Source organism: Plasmodium falciparum, assembly GCF_000002765.6.
Source record: "Plasmodium falciparum 3D7 genome assembly, chromosome: 4".
Taxonomy (NCBI): Eukaryota; Apicomplexa; class Aconoidasida; order Haemosporida; family Plasmodiidae; genus Plasmodium; species Plasmodium falciparum.
Window position 1 is genome coordinate 570,120 of NC_004318.2, and position 20,312 is coordinate 590,431.

At 22.7% G+C, this 20,312-nt stretch overlaps 1 protein-coding gene and 2 non-coding genes across 3 annotated transcripts; 2 read left to right on the top strand and 1 right to left on the bottom strand.

Moving 5' to 3' along the window:
* The first annotated feature begins 3,165 nt into the window (after positions 1 to 3,165).
* Positions 3,166 to 3,300, top strand: PF3D7_0412800. Its single transcript, XR_002966606.1, has one exon. It is a non-coding gene; the product is annotated as a Plasmodium RNA of unknown function RUF6 (non-coding RNA).
* A 3,390-nt stretch (positions 3,301 to 6,690) lies between these two features.
* On the bottom strand, positions 6,691 to 14,549 carry PF3D7_0412900 (erythrocyte membrane protein 1, PfEMP1; the record flags this gene model as incomplete). Its single annotated transcript, XM_001351402.1, has 2 exons — positions 6,691 to 8,112; positions 9,033 to 14,549. The coding sequence occupies 2 exons, from the start codon at positions 14,547 to 14,549 to the stop codon at positions 6,691 to 6,693; spliced, it is 6,939 nt and encodes a 2,312-aa protein (XP_001351438.1).
* A 3,755-nt stretch (positions 14,550 to 18,304) lies between these two features.
* On the top strand, positions 18,305 to 18,439 carry PF3D7_0413000. The gene has a single exon (XR_002966607.1). It is a non-coding gene; the product is annotated as a Plasmodium RNA of unknown function RUF6 (non-coding RNA).
* Positions 18,440 to 20,312: the final 1,873 nt, after the last annotated feature.

Genomic DNA, 20,312 nt, shown 5'->3' on the forward strand with positions numbered 1-20,312 from the left:
TATAATATATAATTATTTTGTACAATATAATTTAGTTATATTAATAGCAATATAACAACATATATACGGACATATATATATACATATATATTTTTTTAATAATATTTTACATTAATATAATTATTATATATATATATATTTTTTTTAAAATTTAAATATAGCATAATAAATTAAAACATTCTGTTAAAAACTATGAAAGAGAACATGTTATATTTAATGTAGATTTTTATTTATATAATCCTATATATATTATTTAAAATAGAAAAAAAATATATATATAACAAAAATATAAGAATTATAATCGCAGACCATATATATATATTACATTTATATTAATCTATAATCATTTATCTATTTCTTATTAAATTATTTATATATTTTTATTTCCTATATGATAGATAAGAAAAAGGAAATATTACCTTTCTATCTGTATTATCTACCATATATCTCTGAACATAAATACATATATAATATAGATATATATTTATTTAGTATTTTATCATATTGAAAGTAGTATATTATAAATATTAATTTTTGTTGTTATATAATATAGTTTATAAAATATTATAATATATAATTATTATATGATATATATGTACAACATCAAAAGAAAAAAAAAAAAAAAAAATAGAAAAAATAAAATAACATAAAAAAAGGACTATTATATTAATAAAAAAAAAAAATTATGCTTTTTTTTTTATATATTTCATCTATTTTGTATACATACTTCATTTTATATAATTTATGTTTTTTATATATTTCCTTTATTTGGTTTTTATAATATAAAAAACACATTAAAATGAAAAATTATATATATATATAATGGTATAACTATATATATATTCAAATATATTGTGTTAATAAAATGTACATTTTCTCTACTTTAATAATGATGAAATTATCAAAAACATTTTACAAATATAATACAATTATATAAATATATATATTTCAATACTTATATATTACTAATATGGTTAAATTATATATGAAAATATATATTAACATATGTAAAAAAATAATGTAAACTTTAATAATACAAAATACTTATACATTTATTTACAATACATATATATATTGAAAATATTTCTAGAGAGAATGCATATAATATACATATAGGATGCACACATAATTCAAATACAATACATATACCATATACATATATATATATATATATATATATATATATATATATATATATATATATAATAAACAGTTAATATACATACATATATTTAGAATAAATTTATTTATACTCCAAATAGTAATATGTCTATATATATTTGTAATGTAGAGATAACAAAAAAAAAATAATAAAATAAAATAACATAAATATAATAAATAAAATTGAAAAAAAAGGATGTTATAATAACTATAACTATTATTATGTTTTTATTTTATTTTTATATATATTGTATATTTACTATACTTATGAAAGTTATATTATTGATTATGTATTTTGTATATATATATCCACATAAATACATAAACATCATCCCTAAAACTTATCTATATGAACATAGATATATATAACAAAAAGGAAATAGACTTATATGAATCCATTCATATACCAACATACATTGAACAATCTTTATAACGATATACCCCTGGCTACACTCAAAATACATATATAAATAGAGAAATACAACTACATACTAAACCAATCTAACATACATAAATATACAAATAATTATATATATCGATATTTTTCGTCCAATCTACATAAACTTTATGTATAATGCACCAACATAAATATGATATATTATAATATATGAGATGGTAAAATATGTTGTGCTATATATATATAATAATTTCTAATTATATTTATTCCTTTTATGCATTTATTTTATGACGTTGAATTTCCATTTCTTAATTTATATAATATATATATATATATTTAATAAAAAATACATTGAAAATTATTCTTATGATTTACAATAATTCAATTTAACTAATTAAAAAACTAAAGGACACAAAATACTTCATATACATTAATATAAAATTATTCATTTATACCATATATTACTTACATATATATATGTACATTTCTCTATCGTAATGTACATAAAAAATGAAAAAAATTTGTATCAAACCTTGGAAGCATTATTAATAAAAAAACCATGAAATCTTCCTAAATCATATAATAATGAATTTGGTCTAGTTTGTCTATACTTTTTATAAAAATAGTATGAGCAAATTTTGAATCCATATATTACATTATATATATATATTATAAATAATAATTAAAATATATATATATATATATATATATATATTTATACGCATATATAATTTGATCAAATATTAAAATTGTTTCATAATATTTTTTAGGTTTCGAACAATAAACAGAACATATTATTTAATCATATGATATATGTCTGAATATATTAGTTTATTTGTAATTTTTTTTTAGGTATAGGAAATAATTTCATGACTACACATTTTTCATAGTATATATCCTTCTTATAAGTTTTAATTTTTACACTGCGAAAAATATATATATATATATATATATATGTCTGAATCTATAATATGTTCATTATTTTTTTATTATGAAGGTTTATTTGATAGTAATTTTTATTCTTCAAACTATATATTATTACATTAAAAATACCATAAAAAAAAATTATTATATATATATATATATATACATATATATGAATATAAAAGAGAAAACTATAAATTTAATATATATATATGTTATAGTTCATTTATATAAAATATTCATACCATTAATATTTAAAAAAAAAAATATTTAACAAAATTTTTTGGTAATAAATATGATAAATTTCCAGATGATAATATAACATAATTTGTGTTTAAGAAAATATATATAAAATAAAATATATATATATATGAATATATTAAAAAAACAAAAGCGAAAAAATATAATAATATATATTTCAAATTAATATATATATATTTTTTTCATATTATAATTTTATTCTCCAAATAAATTTAAAAATGAACATGAATATATATATATATAAATATTTAAAATATATTTTTTTTTCATTAAATTTAAATATAAAATTCGTACTTTTATTTTCAAAAAATTTATATTTATATTATGATATATTTTATATATGTACATACAAGGGTAAATATATATATATATTATGTGCGCATATACCATTTTAATATTACTTTTATGCTAGTACTATTATTAAGCTGCCTCAGTAGCCCAGTCGTTAGGTAGGTAACTTTTCCTTGTGAGAACGTTGGTTCGACTCCGCTTGCCAACAATTTCATAAGAAAAGTTGCAAATCGAGCTGCTGAGTTACCCGGAGGGGGGTGGCGCAATTTTTTTATACAATTTTATATATTAAATATTATAATACTTTAAATATATTTTTATTTTATATAAATTTATCTTTATATTATTTTATATATTCTATAATTTGTATATTTTTCAAAATAATAAATGAAAAAAAATAAGAAATTATAATTGTATTTATTAAAACATATATGCTATATACAAAGTGAATAATTATTTTAATTAAATAAATAAATTGTTATATATATATGTATTTTTTTTTTTTTTTATTTAAGAAAGTTGAAATATAAATATATTGACTTAAATAATACTTTAACAAAATATAAATAGTAATTTATTAAATTTTGATGTATATATATATTTTTTATAAATCTATGACCATATAACATTTCATACATAATAATGTTTTAATACTAAAAGGTATGAACCTTTATATGGATATACAATGTATATATACATATAAGTGTATTTAAGTTTTATTTGAGATGATTTGTTATTTACAGAAGGTAATTAGAAAAAGTATCATTCCATATATCAATTTAATTTAATATGCATAAAATTATACAAACGTATATATAATATTATGTCATGATAATATAATAAACAAAAAGAGAAAAACAAATTTTAACAATTCATGTAGTTAAGTACTTTTTTAAGTGTGTATTAAAGATATGTTAGAATATAATAAAATTTAATATGCGACTACCAGGTAAAACAACTCAATAATAAGAATAAAAATTTATACAACATTAAATTATACTTATTATGGTAATATATTTTGATAGTATGCACATATATAGAAATTATGTTTTAGCCGATATTAATAATTTTTTTGATTTTTTAATATAGAAAAAAATATATCATACTTTTTTCTACAAATATGGTTAGATTAAATTTTGCTTTTATTATTATGTTTTTTTTAATTTTTTATTATTTATGTTTCTATATAATTTATTTATGTGTCTATGATATAATATAACATAAAATATATGAATTCATATTATATATATTTATATTCTATAAATTAATTTTTGTTTTTTTCATTATTTAAACTGATCTATATTTGACGATACTTTTAAACTCTTTAGATTCAACATATTTTAGGTTATATGATTATAAGAAAATAATGTGTACTAAATAATAAATGCATTTTATATAGTTATATGTTAAATATAGAAATCAATTATTTATTATAATTATAATCATATTAGTATGGTGTAATATACATATATATATATATATATATATATATTATAGTTGTCATTATTATATTGTACAATAAGTATTAAAGAAATATACCATAAAATGTAAAACAATTGATTATATCATTTTTATTATTTCTGTAATATATTTATATATAATATATCATAAATTATAATTTTACATTAAAAAAGTTATATTACACACTTTATTGGTTAACTTACTTATTATGTATGTCTATAATATTTTTTTTTTTTTTTTTTTTGTTTTAACTATTTTATTAAATAATTATGTTTTTATATAATTAATGTTCAACATAATATCATGTGCATATGCATGATGATTAATATAAATTTGTTCTTTAAATCGGTATGTGTTAATATAATATAAAATATTACCACACCATTAATTTGTTTTAATATTTAATATATGAGAAATGGTAACGTAACCTATATTATAAAATAACATGCTTTTTACATTTTTGTGTCTATATTTTAATACTACCCAAATATATATATATATATATATATATTTCTTTAATATTTATAATGATATATAATTTATATTTAGAAAGAAAACAGTTATTTTTATAGAATATTTAAAAGAACATGAATTATATATAAATTTTAATCTTTATATGTAAGTGTAAGTACACTTTTATTATATTTATTTATATTTAACACAAATTAAAAATAAATTACCTAATAAATTTATTATTCTGCATTTATATAATTTCAATTTAAAATTATTACTTTGTTTAATTTAAATTTATTCTTATAATATATAATCAAAACAAAAATTGTAGTTATATGTCTATATGATATATCTATAACGGTTAAAATAAACGTTCTCATAATTTTTTTTTTTTTTGTGTATATGTTTAATTAGTACATATAAAGTAACAATATAAATTTTAATTAAGTCCAAATTAAAAATACAGTAAATATAATATAATATAATATAATATAATATAATATAATATAATATAATATAATATAATATAATATAATATAATATGATTTATTATATATATATATATATATTTTTAATACATATATATATTAGTTTTTTTTTTATAATAGATTTCTATAGAAAAAAATTAGAAAAATATTAAAATATAACATAAAAGTATCAAATAAAAAACCTTAAATAAAACCATAAAAAATCAAAACAAAATAATAATTATAATAATAACAATATTTTGTTTCTTATTTATTATTAAAATATCTAGAACATGTACTACATATATATCTGTTTTTGGATAGATAAGCGACAAACATGTATCTGTATTTTCAAAGAAATATTAATATATGTATTTTTATTATTTTTTTTTTTCAATATGATATATATTTTTCTAACATATGTATTTTAATATCACAAGTAATTTTATAAAAAATATAATTTTTAATACATATGTTTGTTTTGATAAGTATTCTTATATTGTATATATTCATTTATATATATATGTTTTTTTAATATATGATCTACATATGTATGTTTGTCTGTCTATTTGTTTCGATAGGTCCTCATTTATATATAAATATAATCAATACGTATTTTTATAAATAGGTTCGATCTATCGATTATACTTCTTGTTGTTTTTTTTTTTTTTTTTTTTTTTTTTTTGTTAAATATCATAAAAAGTAAAAAATAAAAAAGAACAATATTAAATTTTAATATTAATATTATCACTAATAAAACTAATAGTTATACTACTATTAATACTTATAATAATACTAATAGTAGTATTAATAACAAATAATAAAATATTATTTTATTATATTATATTTTTATCTTTTTAATATTTTATACTTTTAATCTAAATAATATTAACTACTATGGTCATTAAAATATATATATATATATATAACACTACATATATGTATGTAACACTATACATATACATACGACTATATATAATAAGACCATCATATTAAAAAATATAATATAACATAATATACAACACAATATAATCATGTTATATATATATGTATTAAAAATATAATATAATTTATAACACTAAAAATTAAATACAAAAAAAAAAAAAAAAAAAATACATAAAAATATGCAAATAAAAAATAAAATCAACAAATAAAAAAAATATATTCCACAAATAAAATCAACAATTAAAAAAAATATATTCCACAAATAAACTCTACAAATAAAAAATATAAACTCCACATAAAAAAATAAAAATCAAACATACATCCATAATTTCATATATTCCATATATCCGCTATAGGATATTGCTGTTCGTCCACTTCGCGATTATTTGAATTCATTTCAATTTGTATTTTGGTAGGTTTTTCTATAGGGTGTTGGTTATGATTGTTTATATCCACAAAAGTTTTGTTAATGTCTGCAGGGTTGTGGTGGTTATAGGTGGAACTGTTACTATCTACAGGGTTATTCTTATTTACAAGGTTATTGTTGTTGTCCATAGATGTTTTATCATCATCATTTACATCATAATAGATATCATATTCATAAAAATCATAGTAGTAGGGTTCGTTATATTTTTCCAGATCATCAATTATTGTATCCATAGTAGATTTGTCGGGGCTTGTATCCATATTAGTAAATTCATTTATAGGTTTAGGATTATCCATATGTATTTGTATGGAAACATCAGTATTCAACACATGGTTACCACTAGGTATACCACTATTTATGTCACCACTATGTGTCTCATTTTCCCACTCTTCTTTTAATTTGGCTAACCGCTCATTATCATTTTTCAACTTTTCGCACATGTCTCTATGTCTATCTAACCATGTATGGAACAAATTTAGTTGGTTGTGGATGGGGTCGTCACTACTTGTTTGGGTAACGACACGGTTAGACGTTATATTTTTTGGATGATGTTGCGTCCCGAATAATTCATTTTCTTTTCGTTTGAGCATTTCATCATATATATCAATATGATTACCACTTAGTGCGTCGTTGATTAGGTCGATACCACTATATAAATCATTTTTATCATTATATGGACTATGGTTGTTACTTGTTAGACTATCCATACTATTTGTTGAATCACTAATGTTTATTGGATTATTCCCACTATTAAACATATCATAATTGTATTCTTCTCCACTAAATAAATTTCTATCATGTATGGACATAATAAAAGGTTTTTGGTCCATATTATGACGTGACATGGTAGGATGGGTATTATTATCCACATTATCATGTAAAATATTTGGTTCCGTATTTTGTGTATTTTGTAACATATTAGATATAAAATCATGTTTCAATTGATTCCATTCATCATCAGTAATGGGTTGTGGTGTGGGTGTATTATCACTAGGTATGTCACTAGTTGGTGTGTTGTTACCACTAGGTTCAAGTACCACTTCTATCAACGTTTTATATTTAGGACTACCTGGTACATATATATCATTAACATCCAGTTCTTCATACTCACTTTCTGAGGAAGTTACATCAGTAGTATCAGACATAAATGCATATTTTTCATCACCACTACTATCTCCTTCCATATAAATATATGTTTTTCCTTTATATCGATCACTTGCATAGGGGATATAACGATTGCTTGATTTCAATGTAGGTATATCATAATCACCTTTGGGTATTTGTAGTATTTGGAATAAATTTCCAACAGATGCTTTGGTTTTTTTCTAAAAAAAAAAATGAACATATATGTGTAGGTATATATATGTATTTAGGTATATATTTATGTATGTATGTATGTAGTTATGGGTATATATATATATATGTATGTGTAAATGTGTATGTAGTTATGGGTATATATATATATGTATGTGTATATGTGTACGTAGTTATGGGTATATATATATATATGTGTAAATGTGTATGTAGTTATGGGTATAAATATATAATATATATATGTATGTGTAAATGTGCATGTATTTAATTTTTTTATTTTTTTTTATTTAATTAAAATTTTTTATTTTTTTTTATTTCATTAAATTTTTTTAATTTTTTTTTATTTAAATAAATTTTTTTATTTTTTTTTTATTTTATGATATATATATTTTTTTTTAACATTTTTTTAATTTTTTTTTATTTTATGATATATATTTTTTTTTTAACATTTTTTCCCTTTTCTTTTTATTTTATGATATATATATATATTTTTTTTTTAATGTTTTTTTTTCTTCTTTTGTTTTTATTTAATAAATTTGTTTTTATTTTATTTCTAATAAATTTTTTTTATAATCATTTTTTTTTTATATAAAATTTTTTTTTAATTTCTTTTTGATAATATTTTTTATTTTTTATTTTATCAAAATTTATATTTTTATTATAATTTTTATTATTTTTAAAATCTTTTTCTTTTTTTTTTTTTTTTTTTTTATTTTAATAAATTTGTTTTTATATTTCTTTTTTCTTTTTTTCTTTTTTAATATAAATATATATATATAAAATATATATAAAACACATACATATACACAAATATATATCCAAACATAATCACAAATACATATCCATAAAACACATATACATATATATATATCCAAACATACCCCACAAATACATATAAAAAAAACACATCCACATATATAATTCCATTTACCTTTAGAAAAAAATATGTGAACGCAGCAAAACCAATACCCACACTCCACATGATCGTCGAAGATAACATGGCATTTTTTAATGCGGGTGGTAAGTCGGGTTTTGGTGGTTTTGGTTTTGGTAGAGGTCTTGGTGGTGATGGAGGCGCCGCAGGGGCCGGTGCTGGGGGGGTTTGTCTCTCACCACCTGCTGCTGCCGTTTCTTCTGCTGTTGTTTGTGCTGTTTCACACTTTTCTACTTCTTCCTCTATTTTTTTATCTTCCACTTGATTTGGACAAATGTTCGGTTGCGCCACTTGGTTTTCATTTTCTTCAAGGAGTAAGTCCTCTTCATCATCAGGGTGGGTATCTTGACACTGTGCTGTGTTTTCATCACTCGGTTGGGTTTCGACACTATTTTGGGCCTGGTTCTTATTGCAGTCGTCAATTTTTTTTTGAAGTTTAGAAATTAAATTTGTTATAAAATCGCCCATATGACATTTTCCTGGATCCTCACCCTCCTTAAGATTGTCACCAGTACATCCCCATAATTTTTCTTTGTCACATGGTTTTTCAACCACTTCTTGGGCTTTCTTATAATCGTTGTCAAAGAGTCCCTGATCAACAAAATAACTTTTAACCCTAAAAGCAATCTCCTGATCAGAAATTTTTGAATATTGTTTATAAAGAGTTTTTATTTGAGTCCATTCTTGTTTCTTTTTACTTAACCATTCTTTCACACATTCACATTTATCATTACACCCTTGAGTACATTTATATGATTTTTCCTTTTCCTTTTCAGTTTCCTTTTTTGTACATGGATTAATCTTGTCTTTCAATTTATTATAATCTTGTACAAAATATCTTAACCATCGTTGAAAGAATTCATTAAACACAATATCTTTATCAAAATCTATATCATTCGCAAATTTTGTTATTTTACACTGATCTATTCCCTTCTTCTTTTGGCAATTCCATTGTTCATATCTGGCAACCTCAAAAAGACCTGTATTCTTACAAGCATCATGAAGATGCTTATCCTTGTCCTTTTCTTCTCCTTTGCGACCTAACACGAGCACTTCAATATTCTTAGGAATCGTATCGTTTTCCTTTTTTACTCTACCTTTTTTGGACTTATAATCCTTTTCCTCATTAGGGATATAATTTCCCCCTATATACTTAACACCATAAACAGGACACGCTTTACAATACTTTGAAGGATTAAATGTCTTTTCAGGTTTATCAAAATTTATTTTATTATCTTGATCATTATTATCTTCACTAGGTTTGCAATGTTTCAATTCTTTCAAAAAATTTTCAGCACATTTATAACCTTCTAATTTTTTATCATCACTAGATTTATCTTTTGTTAATTTTCCATATTCATCTTTATATTTCTTTTCTTGGTTATGATATTCTACGAATTTTATATCTATCCATTTTTTATATTTTCTACATTGTTTATAACAACCTAAACAATTTAAATCCACAAATTTATCATTACGTTCAATAACGTCTCGTGTACAGTCATAACCATCCCCACTACAATAATGGTGACCTGCTTTGTCAATATTACGACAATTATCCTTCACATCTTTCAACATCCGCGCCCTTTTACCACAAAAGTCGCTTCCCCACTCATGTAACCAACGAAAATATGTAGGTATTTCCACAAAATCTTTTAACGTGGCGGGTTGGATGGTGTCGTTGCCTTTGGGGCCACTTTCATCATCTTTAAGTTCCACCTTTTCATAGGTGTAGTCGTTGTCGCCGTTTTTTTGGGGTTTCCCGGTGTCTTTGTCAATAAGTTTGTCTCGCACATCCTTATCCTCCGTTATACTACCACCACTATCTGTATAGGTTAAGGCACATATCATTCCATTCCAGATATGTTGACCGTTTTGACTCCACCATTCTGTTGGTGTGGTTTTTTCGACACTAGGTTTGGGGGCAGGTTCTTGTTTGTTGTCATGATTTAAAATTTCTTTTATTTTCTCCGATATTTTTATTTTAGAGCTACTACTACCCTCTGTGTTACTAACAATAGTGTCTCCCACGATATCGCGGTCACCACCTATGCATATATCTCTATAATCTGCTAAAGTATAAAACATAAGTCTCAAAAAATCGGGGGGTATATGACCTTGTTGTAACCACTGTTGAGGGGTTTTATCCTCACTTTCACCACCTGCAAAGTGACCGTCCAGGGTTCGTAGTCGTGATTGTGGTGATTGTAATCCATTGCCAAGTACACCGGGTCGTAGTAATGTAAGTGGTTGTGCTTGACCGGGTACTCCATCGAGGCCAACTGGTCCTCCAGGTCCTAGTGCACCTCCACCTAGTGCTCCAACTCCAGGTATTCCACCAACACCTACACCGAGTGGTGGTACTGGTATTGATTTTACTCCAGGTGCCATTCCAGGTTCTCCAGGTACACCTACACCGCTCAGTAGTTGTAGTGATGGTCGTGATGGTACTGCACCTGGTGCTAGTGCAGTTGCAACTGATGATGTGGCGGGGAGGAAGTCCGCTCCTCCCGCTCCAACACCTTGTGTCTTCGTGTTTTCCGCTTTATACTTATGCCATAAAAAAAAAGTTTCTATTGCAGCAGACTGGATGAACGCTTCAAGTAAGTTTTCACCACTTTGTGACGACGTTTCACCTTGTGTTCTCTGACTTGCCCATTGTGATAACCCCCCAACATATAATCGTCGTCTCCTTGGTGGGATACACAAACCACCAGTGGCTCCGTCTTTACCACCAGTGGTGTCACCACTACTATCGGTGTCACGTCGTTGACGAGCACCAGTGGCTTCACTCTCACTGCCAGTGGTGTCACTCGTGTTACCACTTGGTATACATTTCCAGCCGTAGTTTTTACCAGTAACATATTTGAGGGTACAAGCGTCACTAAATTGGCTTGGGTCACTGAATAGTTGGGATACGATGTCGCAAACGTCTGGTCCCGCTGGTGCTGGTGTTGGTGACGACGACCCCTCCTCTTGTTGTGGTACCACCGGCTGCTCCCCCTCCTCTTGTGTGTTATCCTCCACCTGGACTTCCTCTTCTTCGTCTTCGTCGTCTTCGTCGTCCAAGTCGTCTTCGTTGTCGGCGTCATCAGGTGGTTGTGGGTCGTCGTGGGAGTCGGAGCGACCTTCGGGTTTTGCTTTTTTTTCGCATTCATTCTGTTTTCGTAGGCATTCTTTGGCAATTCCTTCTTCATGTTCGATCAATTTATCCATTAAAGTTTCTTTTTCATTGTCGGAGGCACCACAGGTAAGACCATCACCAGATGTTTCTTGCAACATTTCGCTAAGGTGTTTTAGGTGTTTTAGTTCCTCTGAATCCAGACTATTTTGTTTATCTTGTGTGGAATCTTCATTCAAAAATTGTAATTTCAAAACACCTTCAAGAGTTACGATAGGATCACAATTTGTTTCATCTCCAATATTTTGCGTTTTAAAATGGTCTTTTATTTTCCCCCATTCGGTTTTTTTTTTTTCAACCCATCTTTGGAAGCATTCACATTCTTTATTACATTTCTCATTGTTTCTACATCTTGTTTTCGTACCATTTTGTAAACATTTCTCAAGTTTTTTTTTCCAATGTATGGAATCCTTCAACATATGTGCCACCCAAAAATTAAAAAAATCATTGTATGTCTTTTGCTTTTTCCCATTTTCTTCGCCGTTCTTCTTTTGCAATATACATAATCCGCCTCCAGTTCTTACATCGTTGTCATAGTTTCGGTCATCCACACCCTCTTCTTTTTCATCTTTCTCAAGCTGGTCAAATTGATAACATTGCCATGGATCATACAAAGAAGAATCACTATTACCACCATCTTTTTTATCACAAAACGCCTCTAATTTTTTTTCTATTTCTTCTTTTCCTTCACCACTTTTAAGGATTTTAATAGGAGTATGGGGTGCGTCCTTTTTAGGCTTATAAAGTTTTATATTGCATTGATCATTTTTCTTTTTCTCTTCCCATCCACTACCATTATATTTGACCCCACAGTCGGGACATACTTGGCAATATTCCGATCGATAAAATGTTCCTTTATCTTTATTATTATTATTTTTATCATCATTTTTTTCAGTAAAATTAATTGTTCCTCCGTCATTGTCTTTAACAGCTTGGCATGATTTTTCTTTATTTAATAATTTTAAAAAATCATCAACGGTTCCATAGTCGTCTTTCAGTATATTATAAAATTTACTTTCATATCCATCATAATTACTACTACTACCAGTACTACGTGCACCCCGTTTTTGTCTCCTACTACTACGTGATGCTTCGTTTATTTCGTCCGTGTATTTTTTTTTCTGTTTGTCAAATTGTTCTTTTTGGTTATTTATCCAATCAACGTAAGGATTACATGCATACAAACAGCTAATGCATTGATTACCCATACGGTACTTACCAATAGCTCGTTTAGTTTTCGTGCAATCGTAGCCATTACGGCTACAATATCTTGGTTCATTACCACTTTTATATTTTTCACGACAATATGTTTTAACTATTCCAACATATATTTTTTTTTTTCTACAAAAATCTTCGGCCCATTCCTCGAACCATCTCAAATATTGTGGCACATAATCGAAATAGGTTGGGGGATCGGTATTTGGCTTGTCGTCATCTGGCTTGTCGCCGTTACACCGGCAGTAGTGATGAGCTTGAGATGGACCTTGTCTATTACTACATGTTGGCCTAAAATATGCATTACCAGTGTCCGCCTTACATGTGATGGCTTTCCATACTGTGGCGCGATTCGCCGTCCACCAATCTTCTCGTAATTGAAAATAATTTCCGCCATTATCATCTTGGTAGTGGTCTTTTACACCATTCCTCCCATTCGTCAACTCATTATATATATCCCCGAAAATTTTTTTCAACTTACTTTCTAATTGATCTCTTTCTGTTTCTGTTTTTTTTTTTTTTTTTTTTCCAAGATATAGATCTTTTCCGCGAATAATGTCTCCTATATCTGCGAAACTTCGTGCCAACATAGTACACATTGAAAAATCAGAACCAGGATATGTTGCATCATATTGGTCATGATAACGTATTAATGACTGTGCCTCGTAATTTGCTGCCATACACACATCTAACAACAAATCATGCTTCGTTGTCGACGTTCTGCCCATTTTTTCCATATTTTTGTTACATAGAAATAATCGTCTATATGGAGCACAGGCTCCACCATTATTACGACCATTACCTTCTATTTTCTTATCATCACATTCACCGCCACTTACTTCAGAAAAACGTTTTTCACTTGCACTTCCATTTCCGCACGGATGCCTTTCACCGCTATCACCAAGAAGTTCATCACCTTTATCTTTTATAAGCTCGCATGGATTTTCGGTGAATGCTGATTCCCCACCAGAAAGTGTTGCACTGGTTAACAATCCTTTCAAATCACCATTACTCCGTTGTTTAGCTTCATTTTGTACTTGGGCATGTACTCTTTTCCCTATGCTATCCAATGCATGTTTGGCACTACTATAGTCAGGCGCAGTCGACGGGGGACCCATTTTTGTTTTTTTGTTTATCGTTCGTGACTACATGATGTCATAAATGTACGCACACATACATAAACATATACATATATACATATGCATATACACATACATATACATATATACATATACCTATATACATACACATACATATATACATATACATTTACATTGTTATACATACATTCTCTTTCATACACTGTTAGTATATAATACCATTGTCATGCATGCACATTATTACTCTAATATGCGATTCATAAAGCTTGTTATCATAATCTATAACAAAAAAAAAACATCATTATCATCAAAATATAACAGCAAAAACAACAAAATTTATATTACCATGATGCCGTGATTGTGACTACTACTGTTACTATGTAGTGATAGTTAGTAGTGTTGTATATGATATAGTAGTTATCACTAACATGCAATAATATTATTTAATACTTTATATTATGTGGTAATATCATGTAATGGTAGTCACTATGTTTGTTGTGATGTTATTTTGTTTCTTAGTCGTATTATATGTGATGGAAAAAAACGCTAAAATGTAATCGATGTGTTGTATAAAATAATACATGCATGTTATACATATATATTTATGTAGATATTTGAAGAATATATATATATATTTTAATTTATATATATTATAAATATATGACAATGTGGGAATATGAATATTATACATCATTACTATTAACTATATTATTATAATTTTAATAATACATGATAATATTATAATATTTCATACTAATATTTTTCACTTATATATATATTATTTAATTCAGTTACTATAATATATAATTATTTTGTACAATATAATTTAGTTATATTAATAGCAATATAACAACATATATACGGACATATATATATACATATATATTTTTTTAATAATATTTTACATTAATATAATTATTATATATATATATATTTTTTTTAAAATTTAAATATAGCATAATAAATTAAAACATTCTGTTAAAAACTATGAAAGAGAACATGTTATATTTAATGTAGATTTTTATTTATATAATCCTATATATATTATTTAAAATAGAAAAAAAATATATATATAACAAAAATATAAGAATTATAATCGCAGACCATATATATATATTACATTTATATTAATCTATAATCATTTATCTATTTCTTATTAAATTATTTATATATTTTTATTTCCTATATGATAGATAAGAAAAAGGAAATATTACCTTTCTATCTGTATTATCTACCATATATCTCTGAACATAAATACATATATAATATAGATATATATTTATTTAGTATTTTATCATATTGAAAGTAGTATATTATAAATATTAATTTTTGTTGTTATATAATATAGTTTATAAAATATTATAATATATAATTATTATATGATATATATGTACAACATCAAAAGAAAAAAAAAAAAAAAAAATAGAAAAAATAAAATAACATAAAAAAAGGACTATTATATTAATAAAAAAAAAAAATTATGCTTTTTTTTTTATATATTTCATCTATTTTGTATACATACTTCATTTTATATAATTTATGTTTTTTATATATTTCCTTTATTTGGTTTTTATAATATAAAAAACACATTAAAATGAAAAATTATATATATATATAATGGTATAACTATATATATATTCAAATATATTGTGTTAATAAAATGTACATTTTCTCTACTTTAATAATGATGAAATTATCAAAAACATTTTACAAATATAATACAATTATATAAATATATATATTTCAATACTTATATATTACTAATATGGTTAAATTATATATGAAAATATATATTAACATATGTAAAAAAATAATGTAAACTTTAATAATACAAAATACTTATACATTTATTTACAATACATATATATATTGAAAATATTTCTAGAGAGAATGCATATAATATACATATAGGATGCACACATAATTCAAATACAATACATATACCATATACATATATATATATATATATATATATATATATAATAAACAGTTAATATACATACATATATTTAGAATAAATTTATTTATACTCCAAACAGTAATATTTCTATATATATTTGTAATATAGAGATAACAAAAAAAAAATAAATAAATAAAATTGAAAAAAAGGATGTTATAATAACTATAGATATTATTATGTTTTTATTTTATTTTTATATATATTGTATATTTACTATTCTTATGAAAGGTATATTATTGATTATGTATTTTGTATATATATATCCACACAAATACATAAACCTCATCCCTAAAACATATCTATATGAACATAGATATATATACCAAAAATCAGATAGACTTATATGCATGCATTCACATACCAACATACACTGAACAATCTTTATAACGATATACCCTTGGTTACACTCAAAATACATATATAAATAAAGAAATGCAAGTACATACTAAACTAATCCAACATACATAAATATACAAATAATTATATATATCGATATTTTTCGTCCAATATACATGAAATTCATGTATAATGTACCAACATAAATATGATATATTATAATATATGAGATGGTAACATATGTTATGCTATATATATATATATATAATAATTTCTAATTATATATATTCCTTTTATGCATTTATTTTATGACTTTGAATATCCATTTCTTAATTTATATAATATATATATATATTTATTTATTTCTCAATCTTAATGTACAAAAAAAAGGAAAAAGATTTTGTATGAAACGTTGAAAGCTGTATTATAAAAAAGGATGAAATCTTCCTAAATCATATAATAAATGAATTTGGTCTGGTTTGTCTATACTTTTTATAAAAATTGTATTAGAAAATTTGAATCCATATTTTACATGATATATATATTAAGAATAATAATTAAAAATATATATATATATTTATATATTTATACGCATATATAATTTGATCAAATATTAAAATTGTTTCATAATATTTTTTAGGTTTCGAACAATAAACAGAACATATTATTTAATCATATGATATATGTCTGAATATATTAGTTTATTTGTAATTTTTTTTTAGGTATAGGAAATAATTTCATGACTACACATTTTTCATAGTATATATCCTTCTTATAAGTTTTAATTTTTACACTGCGAAAAATATATATATATATATATATATATGTCTGAATCTATAATATGTTCATTATTTTTTTATTATGAAGGTTTATTTGATAGTAATTTTTATTCTTCAAACTATATATTATTACATTAAAAATACCATAAAAAAAAATTATTATATATATATATATATATACATATATATGAATATAAAAGAGAAAACTATAAATTTAATATATATATATGTTATAGTTCATTTATATAAAATATTCATACCATTAATATTTAAAAAAAAAAATATTTAACAAAATTTTTTGGTAATAAATATGATAAATTTCCAGATGATAATATAACATAATTTGTGTTTAAGAAAATATATATAAAATAAAATATATATATATATGAATATATTAAAAAAACAAAAGCGAAAAAATATAATAATATATATTTCAAATTAATATATATATATTTTTTTCATATTATAATTTTATTCTCCAAATAAATTTAAAAATGAACATGAATATATATATATATAAATATTTAAAATATATTTTTTTTTCATTAAATTTAAATATAAAATTCGTACTTTTATTTTCAAAAAATTTATATTTATATTATGATATATTTTATATATGTACATACAAGGGTAAATATATATATATATTATGTGCGCATATACCATTTTAATATTACTTTTATGCTAGTACTATTATTAAGCTGCCTCAGTAGCCCAGTCGTTAGGTAGGTAACTTTTCCTTGTGAGAACGTTGGTTCGACTCCGCTTGCCAACAATTTCATAAGAAAAGTTGCAAATCGAGCTGCTGAGTTACCCGGAGGGGGGTGGCGCAATTTTTTTATACAATTTTATATATTAAATATTATAATACTTTAAATATATTTTTATTTTATATAAATTTATCTTTATATTATTTTATATATTCTATAATTTGTATATTTTTCAAAATAATAAATGAAAAAAAATAAGAAATTATAATTGTATTTATTAAAACATATATGCTATATACAAAGTGAATAATTATTTTAATTAAATAAATAAATTGTTATATATATATGTATTTTTTTTTTTTTTTATTTAAGAAAGTTGAAATATAAATATATTGACTTAAATAATACTTTAACAAAATATAAATAGTAATTTATTAAATTTTGATGTATATATATATTTTTTATAAATCTATGACCATATAACATTTCATACATAATAATGTTTTAATACTAAAAGGTATGAACCTTTATATGGATATACAATGTATATATACATATAAGTGTATTTAAGTTTTATTTGAGATGATTTGTTATTTACAGAAGGTAATTAGAAAAAGTATCATTCCATATATCAATTTAATTTAATATGCATAAAATTATACAAACGTATATATAATATTATGTCATGATAATATAATAAACAAAAAGAGAAAAACAAATTTTAACAATTCATGTAGTTAAGTACTTTTTTAAGTGTGTATTAAAGATATGTTAGAATATAATAAAATTTAATATGCGACTACCAGGTAAAACAACTCAATAATAAGAATAAAAATTTATACAACATTAAATTATACTTATTATGGTAATATATTTTGATAGTATGCACATATATAGAAATTATGTTTTAGCCGATATTAATAATTTTTTTGATTTTTTAATATAGAAAAAAATATATCATACTTTTTTCTACAAATATGGTTAGATTAAATTTTGCTTTTATTATTATGTTTTTTTTAATTTTTTATTATTTATGTTTCTATATAATTTATTTATGTGTCTATGATATAATATAACATAAAATATATGAATTCATATTATATATATTTATATTCTATAAATTAATTTTTGTTTTTTTCATTATTTAAACTGATCTATATTTGACGATACTTTTAAACTCTTTAGATTCAACATATTTTAGGTTATATGATTATAAGAAAATAATGTGTACTAAATAATAAATGCATTTTATATAGTTATATGTTAAATATAGAAATCAATTATTTATTATAATTATAATCATATTAGTATGGTGTAATATACATATATATATATATATATATATATATTATAGTTGTCATTATTATATTGTACAATAAGTATTAAAGAAATATACCATAAAATGTAAAACAATTGATTATATCATTTTTATTATTTCTGTAATATATTTATATATAATATATCATAAATTATAATTTTACATTAAAAAAGTTATATTACACACTTTATTGGTTAACTTACTTATTATGTATGTCTATAATATTTTTTTTTTTTTTTTTTTTGTTTTAACTATTTTATTAAATAATTATGTTTTTATATAATTAATGTTCAACATAATATCATGTGCATATGCATGATGATTAATATAAATTTGTTCTTTAAATCGGTATGTGTTAATATAATATAAAATATTACCACACCATTAATTTGTTTTAATATTTAATATATGAGAAATGGTAACGTAACCTATATTATAAAATAACATGCTTTTTACATTTTTGTGTCTATATTTTAATACTACCCAAATATATATATATATATATATATATTTCTTTAATATTTATAATGATATATAATTTATATTTAGAAAGAAAACAGTTATTTTTATAGAATATTTAAAAGAACATGAATTATATATAAATTTTAATCTTTATATGTAAGTGTAAGTACACTTTTATTATATTTATTTATATTTAACACAAATTAAAAATAAATT